At 43.9% G+C, this 10,493-nt stretch overlaps 1 protein-coding gene and 1 long non-coding RNA gene across 2 annotated transcripts; both read right to left on the bottom strand.

The window, feature by feature from the left end:
• Positions 1–1,120: 1,120 nt before the first annotated feature.
• Positions 1,121–5,560, bottom strand: LOC123447524. Its single transcript, XM_045124132.1, has 12 exons — positions 5,402–5,560; positions 4,172–4,940; positions 3,926–4,108; positions 3,580–3,834; positions 3,265–3,463; positions 3,095–3,163; positions 2,693–3,017; positions 2,378–2,573; positions 2,184–2,281; positions 1,826–2,082; positions 1,633–1,708; positions 1,121–1,494 (listed from the first exon to the last, which is right to left on the bottom strand). The coding sequence occupies exons 2-10, from the start codon at positions 4,256–4,258 to the stop codon at positions 2,040–2,042; spliced, it is 1,455 nt and encodes a 484-aa protein (XP_044980067.1). The 5' UTR covers positions 4,259–4,940; positions 5,402–5,560; the 3' UTR covers positions 1,121–1,494; positions 1,633–1,708; positions 1,826–2,039.
• A 3,546-nt stretch (positions 5,561–9,106) lies between these two features.
• Positions 9,107–10,154, bottom strand: LOC123451061. The gene is made up of 3 exons (XR_006632089.1): positions 9,976–10,154; positions 9,209–9,278; positions 9,107–9,127 (listed from the first exon to the last, which is right to left on the bottom strand). It is a non-coding gene; the product is annotated as an uncharacterized LOC123451061 (long non-coding RNA).
• Between the last annotated feature and the right edge of the window lie 339 nt (positions 10,155–10,493).

Here is a 10,493-nt window from a genome sequence, read left to right as displayed (position 1 = left end):
TGAATGAAAGGTATTGACATTGCTTTGCAGGGATGATAGCTGGATCTACCTTGGACACTACTGGAGGAACTACAACGTACTCTATCTTGAGAGGCAACTGGGGCAGGTGATAGAAATAAAAAAAAATCAATCCCATTTGTCAAAAAAATAAAAAGAAAAGTTCTTACAGATGGTAGGCTGCTAAAAATTTGCAATTTTTTTGCAGTTTGAGTTGGATTACGTGAAGAAACATTTTGCGTACGAGGTGATCTCAATGAAGGGCAACCATGATGAACTTCCAAGCTTCATGATCGAGGAAGTTCTGTCCTAGTTGATCAAGGATTATTTGTGAAATCCGTGTGTACATAGTATCCGCCGTCGGGGGAGATGAAAAAACTAAGGGCAAAAAAACTTGGTGAATGGTTGGGTATTCTGGTGCCGTCGACATTTATAGTGTTAGCCACCATCCCATTTTTTGGTGTGGGGGTGATTATTTGTCGCACTGCATCCTGATTACATTAGCTAGAATGAGGAAGACAATTATTATTTTGCATCCGATACCTAGTGCGCGTCGGAGGGGAGGGATTCTGTTAGTAGTGGTGTCTAAAGTTGGTTTTAGTATCATGTATGTTCTGCACCAGACATTTTGGTTTGCAATTTGTGATGTTTTATGTGAGGAAGTGATGGCACATGCTTGTCACCTATGTTTAATTTTTCTTTTGCTTCCTGCGTGTGAATGGTAGCTCCTATGATGAAAATAGCATAGGAAGGAAAATGTCAGCAAAAAGATCGACGACGAAGGACAATGTATAAGATTATTGACCTTTACAGGTGTGATTTGTCTTAAATTTGTTTTACTTCGGACGTGGGATGCAAGCTGCAATGCTATGAAAAGTGTTGGAAGAAAAAAAATGTAAGCAGAAGGGCTAGGCGAATTTTTATAGTTTTTTGTTAATTCTGTTGGCTGCACGAACATGTCGCGAGAAGATCGACATGGAGCAGCCAGAAAAGTGAGGTGGTTTACTTCCACCTCTTATAAATATGGATCAGCTAGAAAAAAAGCAAAAAATGCAGGAGACCACCCCCCGTGAGCATGACGTTTGAAAAAAAAGCGAGCATGACATACGGAAGCACATAGTGGCATGTTTCGTAAACTGAAAATCATACGAAGTCGAGTTACATGTGGATGAAGATAGGTCTGGTACAGAAAAAGAGACATCATTGAGCTAAAAGGGCATAGCCCTGACATTTTTAATCTAGTCTTTGTAAATGGGAACTGCGATACAAGGGGCAAAAAGGGACATCATGGAGCTAAGGGCATAGGCCCCAACCCCACCCCCAGCCACCCCCCCGCCCCAACCGACCGAAAGAGATACATGTCCTGGTTCCCTAGTTGTCGAAGTCAGAGTCGGGTGGAGTTAAAACCTTTCATAATACCTGGTGAGCGAGTTCGGAGAAGTTACCCTGAAGTTTCAAGTATTCGTGCAACGTGTCCTTGGTTTTGAAAACGTTTTCCTGTCGGAAAAAAAAATGTGCACTTGCGTCAAAGCGGAGTTATGGATTCAGTTACATTGATTTGACGAGCATGAAAAAACGGTAGTAGATTTTGTGGTGTGCGGGATTCGGATGAAAACTTGACGGCACGAAACCTACCTGCGTAAGTGGCAGTTTTAGCTTATCACCATCGAAATGACGAAGAATGTGGATGGCGCATACTCCTGATTCAGTTCTATGAAAAACAGAAAAGTGGAGAACCATTGTTACAACCTTTGAAGGGGCGATGGAATTCCTTCATCATAAAAAAAAGAGTTTGTTTTTGTAGTAAATTTACTCATGTGTCACTTACGCGTTGAACTGAACATCCGACATGGGTTCGTGTCTCAGACTCCAATTTTCCTTCGCTGAGGGCCATCCAGCATAGAATTCGTTTAGGCATGCATACAGGGCGTTGTGCAGCTTCCATGCCATGTCTTGGTCGCGATCCTTGTATGGCAGACTTCCTAAAGATTTATGGTATAGCGGGTCGAGTAAATTTATTACTTTGAGTTGCATGTCCCATGCTAGAACCATCCAGCCTTCAGGACGTGGGACGGGTGAGAAAAACTGTAATATAAATAAAATGCTTCGGTTAGCTACAACATGTATTCACAATTTGTGGCTGAATTTTAATGAAGAAAAAAGACATATACGATGAATATGGGTACCATTTGGAAGGATGTATGTCATGCTTCACGAAATCAGCAGATAATTGCTTCTCGATTGATAAGGTGTGCAGGAAATCAGAGTCAGATAACATCAGCGTCTGTGTTGCGGAGAAAAAACAGTCGTTTATTAGGAAAAACAGTACCATAAAAAAGGGGGGTTTGTGTGAGCATAAACGAGGGTGCATGCGGCATACCAAAAAATCCGGTTCAGTTTGGTGTCTCCAGCACAGGTAGGGGGGCAGATTTTCAGCTTTATCATCAAGCTGTGCATAACGACACAGCAGCAGTGACATGAGCTCGTGACTAATTTCTTTCTTACTGGCAAGCTGATCCCTTATGTCAATCTCGGTGATCCTAATAAACCTTGGCTCGTCATGTACAAGATAATTCCTGCGTGTGTGGTGGCTATGTGGTATTAGAACTTGAAAAGCAGGAAAAACAGTACCCCTGCACATATCGTGCATGTATTTTATTTTCTTGTGACTTTATGAAGCGTTGTATTGCATTACCTGGCTAGCTCGCTGTGGGTTGCAGACATAAAGAACTGCTCAATTAGCTCAGCGACTCCAGGTTGTGGAGGGTACGGGGCGACTCCTCTGCCCCAAGGATTGGTCTGGAAGCCAGGGCGAGTTACGTACTTCCTGCCAGGAAGGTCAAAACGCCTCTCCCCGAAAACAGTTGTGCTACCATCGTTTGGGAGGTCGATGTACAGTTGGCTGATCGCACGCACATTATTCCTTGCAAACTGGGACACCATGTGCAAAATATGTGCCGTCGAAGTACTGAGTTGTGGTATGCGACCCGTTCTGGTACGTTTTCTTGTGGAGGTATTGCCTTCAAAGAAAAAGTGTGTTACATGTTTCATAGGTGCTGGTGTCACGCGAATATTAGCCTGCAAATATGATAGTTACCTGCGAAAGAGGTGGGGCGGAGACGGTGACCCACACTTACATTGGTCGTCGACATTGTGATGTCGCCCTCTGTTTACATAGAAAAACGAAAACAGAAAAAAAAAGTGATTACAAAAATGGTGTTGGCGCGTGGATGCGGGAAAAAATAATCTTGAAATAGCGTTGAGTACCGTCCATGGCGGTGGAAAGTTTTGGTGGGCATTCAGCAAAGCCACGGGCTGCACAACATGTGCACGTTCGGTTGCGGGCATCTATTATCTTGTCAGCGAATTTCATCAATTCGAGCTGGATCTGGCCTCGTGCAGTCGACAGGTGTGATAGACAGCATGCATTTATCTCCTTAAGCAACAGTGTGGTTTCATCGCTCGCCTATATGCATGCAGAATAAAAGTTAGAGACATCATTTCAGCAAAAAAAAAGACATTATCTGCAAAAATGTCGTAAAAAACGACAAGAAAAACGATGATGTCAACACGATAACTTACCAGGTCTGGGTATTGGCTGCGTAGGTAGTTGCAGAAATCCGTTGGCCCCAATAGACGTATAGTTGTTGGCGTCAATTCATCAATCATCCGGCGAGCGGGCGTTCCACTGTCGTCAGCCATTCGAGAAGTCTTACTTGTGCTACATCCGCAAGATAAGCTTTGCTCATGAGGGTGGTCTGCCGTATTCCTTGAAGCAGACTGGTCATCATGAGAGTGCTTCGAACGAGCATAGCACACAGTCGAGTGATGGCGTATCTTCAAAAAATGTAGACGTGAGCATCCGAATGAGTTGAGCAAATTTGCAAGGAAAAAAAGATATGACTCATGCGTGGTTGCTGGCACTTACCGGAGCGCTGGCATATGATGTGACCGGCTTCCCCACGTCAGTAGCCATTATTATCATCCCCCGGGCTGAAGCTTGGTCAAAGTACTTTACCCTTGGTAGCGAACCATGTTGCTTGTTGTATATCCCAAGGCCGAGATTGTCGAATAGGAATATATGTGGCAGGAAAGAAAAAGTTGGGTCAACCTGAATTGAAGGTAAGTGTTAACACTGTTCTGTCGGCGAATGGAAAATACTGTTTTTGTGTACCTGCAGCCATAGGTGGCACCCAACCAAGTTGGTCACAGGGTTCCCAGAACGGATATCATTCTTCAACCTCGTCACACCAGCAAGCATACACTGAATGACGTACTCGCACTAGTTAAACTACTCTATCGTCTCTGTATTGGCCAATGCCCCCCAGAAATCAATAGTTGCATAATCATGCTTTGTAGTTGGTGCTAGCACGTGGCCCATGATGAAAATAACAAATGCAATTTGAAAGCAGTCCTTCTCAATTTTTCTCGATGATTCAGTGATGTTTCTCATGAGAAAATTTTCAGCTGCAGAGAGGCCGTGTACTCCTTTGCGATCCATTCCTAACGTGGACTTTATGAACTTGATCGCCTCCGGCTTTATGTGGCCATCTCGTCCCTTAATATTGTGATGTCCGCATGGGATACCAAAAACTTTGTGAACGTCCTCCGGCCAAAACTTGAGTACCTTGTTCTTCGCCAGAATGATAGTGCGCCGGGATGTGCTGACTTTGCTCATTGTCCAAGCGCTGAATTTCAAATTGAGTTTGTGCAGCATCTAGAGCTCGAGCATGCCGCCAAAACCGATGCTCGTAACAAGGAATCTCTTGAACTCACTGAACGTGTTGACAACTTCGACAACATGCTTGACAGATATGCGAGATGTTGGGGCTGGACAGTTGCCACTCTCTGCTGAATCATCGTTGCGTATGTTGGCAGGTATCTGTAAGTTGGGGTCGGCCGTCTCCGTTTCACAGCTATCTGCATCTGACATGTTCTTTTGTCTGTGAACGTTGGTCGTACAAAATGCAAAAACATGAGCACGCATAATTTAGGAGCCGACTAGAAAATGTCAGCATAAAATAGAATGAGTTATAGTACGCAGGCTAACTAGATCATGAAATTAAAAAAATCTACAGTGGGAAAATTAGGACAAAACCTACAAAAAAATTGTATGAAGATGTACAAACATGTGAGAATATGAGTGCAGTACATTATAATTTGATTCTTCTAATCTTTTTGGGAAAATCCATGTGTGAGATAAACAACTGTGAATAATTTTGTGCAAAACTGAAACCGTGTTGGATTAAAAATGGTCTGGACCTAGGGAAAATGCCCTTGTAATAATTTCCTCTCCAAGTCAATGAACGCTTAGAAACTAGATCTGAAGAAAGCAAGTTCGGGGCTTCCTGTCTGATAAAACAGGATGGGGGGAGACAGTAAAGAAAATAGATGCATGTAGTACCTGGGGGAAGGCCGACGTCGCCGCCCGACCGGAGCCGCTGCCGTGTAGATTAATCGCCGGTTACTCCTAACCCTCCACCCTGCAATAGCTCGCCGAGGAAGAAAAGGGTCTGGATAAGAGCGGTATGGGGTTGGGGGTGGCTGTGAGGGTTGGAAGGGGATTTGGGAGAGGGCACGTTGGTTGGAGTGAGGTACGATTGGTGGTTGTGGGCGGCTGTGTTTGCAGGTGGCATCGAAAAAAATGCCAGCCTAGCATTGATGACAGATGTTGACATGCCATTTTAATAAAAAACTGAAAATGGTAAGTTGGCAACCAGAGCAACGAGGCGTCGATATAAAAACAAATATAACTCGCACGGTGCTACAAGATCCAGAAAATCTGGGAAAATAACTTAATGGGTAAAGCATGAGTGCATACACCCTGATTTTGTGGAACCAAAAATCAGGCTGGAAAGTGGATTACTGCATACATGAGAACAAGCACGCACAGTACAGACCGCGACTAAATAGCGCAAAACGTTGAACTCCCTAAATGATAAAACCCATCTGCGGTTTAGAACAGAACATAGAGTCCTTGCCTAGACTAAATACATGACTGGGTACACTAGCTACTCTGCTAACAGAAGACTAAATACAGTAAGGCGACGACGACGATGAGGTTGGTTCCAGCCAGTAGGAGCGTCGTACGATGGCTGTCGTTGGAGCAACAGTGGGTTGCGGCGACTGGCAGAGGTGGAGGTCCATGCATCTGCTGCATGACAGGCGCGTGCGCTGGCTGTATCTCTGCCTGGCTGCCGTCCATGGCGTCCTGGGCTCGCCTAGATCTCTGCTGAAGTGGGCCAGAATGGTGGAGCGCCAGCGGGTGGTTCATCAACTGAGGCTGAGATATGCCGGCTCGGGTTAGCTCCGGCATATAGGTCTCGGTCGACCTCAAGAAGCTGCACAGCCCCGCCTGCATTCATCTCAAAACTTCCGATAAAAAAAGCGATGGGGATTTACATGAGTGGCGAACTTGGTTTGCGTGCTGGACAAGGACTTATATCTTTGTTCACGCACTTGTAGAATCTCTCTCCCCGATGAGAAAGGAAGGTGATGATCCTGGATGCGCACCGTGGACAGGGTATCAGCGGCAGCACCGCGTCTGCCTGGGAGGAAGATGTTGAGCTAGCCATGTTGGAGATCTGATTCTTGTCACACCAGGATAAAGAAGATAAGGCCACGAGGCCAGTGCGTGGAGTCTTCTAGTCGAAGGAGAGTAAACTGTCGGTGCAGCAATAAATGAAATGGTATTTAATATGGTGCGCCAGTCGCCGTCTATCGTCGCACAGCTGGTCCGTGGCGCATGAGCGTGATCACCATCTGTCCCGGCGTTCGCGACGGACGGAAGTTGCATTGAAAGCGACCGGCGCGTCAGGCACCGTGTGGGAAAAAGCTTGATATATCTCTGGAAATATAGTGTATAATACATGTGACGATGCCAATCTGGAGGGGGAACTAACGGCTAAGATAACAAGTGTATCTGAGCCCGAGCTCAGAATAGCTCTTTCGGCATAAAGGTTCTTACAAAAGCATCTATTTCTCACCTCATAGTCACCGGTCTGTCATACCGGCCTGCCTCACCTGATAAAACCAAAGGACATGTACAACATGGCACATGCATATTTTGCATTGTTACGATTTCGGTCCTTTTTTCTTGGCAATTTAGTTGGGCACTATGCATATCCATTGGAGTGTTATGACTTGTGACTTTGCACAATTCTGAAAGTTGTAACCATATAGCTGTATGTTGCTAGGGGAAACATGCCATTATTCCCTTTATTTATAGGTAGTTGGTCAGCTGATGTTTGGTGTCCGTTTTATGTTGTGCTCAAACTCTTGTACCGGTAATCCCCGTTTCCGTTGTGCAAACAAGTCTACCTAGAGAGGGTAGTGATCAGCAGAAGCCACTTGAGTTGCAGGGCAAGCAGACCTCACCCAGTCGTTCCTATCCCAGATGACTTGAGGGCTCAACTCTATTGCAGAGCGCATTGCTTCGATCGATGCTTGCATCGAGGAGCAACACAATCTTCCTCTCTTCTTTTCTGGAAACGAAGATGAATCTTGGATAGAACAAATGGAGGAAACCAGATCAGGCTAATGAAACAGAGCACACACCGGTTCTGAACCTTTGTTTCTGGTGGAGTTGGTTCAGGATTTTATCTTATTTAGCATTAGCAGGGCTAGTCCTCCTCTTTCACTAAACATTCTCTACTGACAACCATCTCGAATATTATCAAGGTATTGATCGGATAGATCTTAAGGCGCATACATAATGCGTCTACAGAAAATTATCCATGACTCGAATTCGTGTAACCATGATTTGTTGCTCATCCTTCTTATTCGGAAAATTTAGGAGGACGCGGTGGTGTATCAAGGGCATCACAGTGCTCACATTGCTCATTTCCTTTCAGCACTACCGCATGCAAATTCGGAACTCGCTCTAGCAAGGATCTTATAAATACAAATTGTTTGTTATTGTGATCTTAAATCCAGTGAATTTTGCTCCAAATGCCAGTTCTTGGAGCCGTCAAAGTTCATATCCCACCCAGGAGTCCTTTCTCTCAAGGAAGTGCTGAACGTGCCATCCACATCGCATGCATTTACCCGTACCTATATTTGGGTAAACTTTTGTTACACCCGTACGTTGCAACGGGAGAAAAGAAAAACATGCTCTTAACCCAGTAACCATGATTCAAGACCACGCCCATTAATTTAGGCTCATATTTTTTATTTAGTTTTTGAAACACCTATCAGATTAAACATTTGGCTATTCATTTCATATGTAGGTATTAATATATACTCCCTCTGTCACAAAATAAATGACTTAACTTTATACTAATTTTAGTATGAAGTTAATATAAAGTTGAGTCAGTTATTTTGAGATGAAGGAGTAGTTATGTACAACATATGTATTGCACGGTAAGCAAAAGTAATTTAAATACATAAAGTTAAAAAAGAAGAAAGGAATACCGCAGCTTCACATCCCTAAACGGACTAATGCTTTAAAAATAAGAAAGTGGACCATAGATAGCACCTACAGTTCCTAGAACCAAAGGTACTCCCTCGAATCACTACAATAAGATATTGTAACTTTTTCTGATTTGGATGTACATAGACGTATTTTAAGTCTTTGTTCATTCAGTTAGTCCATATGTAGTTCATAGAGGGAGTACACAGAAAAAAAAGAATACAACGGTTTGGTTTTAGGAAAGGATTAAAAAACTTATAGCCACATGACAATAATATCATCATGGCTGTGTAATACGAAAAGGAAAGAAAATAAATAGTTAATGCAATGCAATGTCTCAAAGTGCACACCGCACTGCCTGCCCCACATGCACACACACCACCAAATCCACAACAAAAACGCCATGCCAAAAGCTTCACACGATGGAGCTCATCACCTTGCTAGCTACAACTACAACCAATAGCGCGGTCCAAAGCTGCTGCCATTGATCGGAGTCCCCGGCAGACTTCACCTCGCTTTCCACAGCTGCAGCGCGTAGCGCCGCCAGCCATGCAGCTCGTCGCGCTGTGCACGGACCCCTTCGTGCTCTCCTGCGCCTTCTGATGCCTCCTGCTCCACCTGGCGCTCCGCCGCTCACTCAACCACCGCAGCTCCCGGCTCCCGCTAAAACATTATATTATGTTCAATTAATATCAAAATAATCAAGTCATCCCCTACAGACTGATATGGCTAAATAAATGATTAGCTTTAACTTCAAAATGAAGAGGTAGCAAAGGAGGATGCAGGTGCAGCTGACTTTACCTTGTACGTTTGGGACCAAAAGGCGGCCACCAGCCCTCTCTTTTGCAGAATTGTCATAAGCACTAAGAACCTGCAAATGTAAGGAAGAAACTAAAAGATCAGAAATACTGCCAGAAGTATTATTTTGTACAATTCAGGCAGGATGCAGCTGAATTAAGTGACATCACATAATCAACAGGCAGCTCGCTCTAACAATCTTAACCACGTGTTTTGTTTTTACATCTACTCTTTAGACGTACAAATTCCATTAAATTGCAGACAAGCATATCTAACATAATATTTTGGCGTTTTAAAGCAACACGAAACTGCTGGTAACCACATAAACTAAGCATTGAATATGACCCATCAAATAATACAACACATAGGTAAACAATTCAATGCTGATAACGTATTCTTTTTTCTGAGTTAAAATAAACCTTCAAACAGATCTCAGGGCTATCTCCCTCAGGACTACCAGGATGGTGCATCAGCCTCATACATTTCTTCTCCCAGTTACCCTGAATGTAAAGATATATACGTAGCATACAAGAACAGTGTTAAGACTCCCCAATGATGACTAACACCGTCCGATTAAGTCACTCGCTAAGTACGTACTGGTAAGTTAATGGCATACTACCAATCCTATACACTTCACTTCAGTGCTGGTAAGATAGCATACAAGAACAATATGGGCACAACGATAGTTCAGTCAGGATTGTTTGCCAGCATGAAACAATAATTTGATGTGTAAGACCCGTAATTAGGCATGAAACTGCAAGGGAACTCACGTAATCTTGCAGCTGAGCAGAACTCTCAGGATCTTGCGGGCCAATGCCATGACCACCACTTGAGCAGGCCTCAAGTCCTCCTGTAACCTGCAAATGAGAGGAACAAAATAGAAAATATCAGAAATACTTTGCATGATTCAGGGAGGAGGCAGCTGAATTTAGGTGACAGCTGAATCTTAGTCAGGTGTTTTACTTTTGCATCTACTCTTTAGAGGTTGCCGAACAGCGAGCTCTCCAGCCTGAATTTAGGTGACAGCTGAATCTTAGTCAGGTGTTTTACTTTTGCATCTACTCTTTAGAGGTTGCCGAACAGCGAGCTCTCCAGTGCGTTGCAACGGGAAAAAAAATAACACACGCTTTTAACCCAATGACCATGACTCAAGACCTTAATAGACCCACGTCTTTTAGTTTCACATGGAATCATATTTGTGTTGACGACAGTGGCCTCAGCACTCACACAACGATAATGTGTTCAAATGTGTTCAGTTCTAAGGTCTCTCTTTCTCTCTGTGAGCAAA

Source organism: Hordeum vulgare, chromosome 4H (genome assembly GCF_904849725.1).
Source record: "Hordeum vulgare subsp. vulgare chromosome 4H, MorexV3_pseudomolecules_assembly, whole genome shotgun sequence".
NCBI lineage: Eukaryota > Viridiplantae > Streptophyta > Magnoliopsida > Poales > Poaceae > Hordeum > Hordeum vulgare.
Note: the sequence above shows the minus strand (reverse complement) of the source record. Positions and strands in the feature narration are given on the sequence as shown.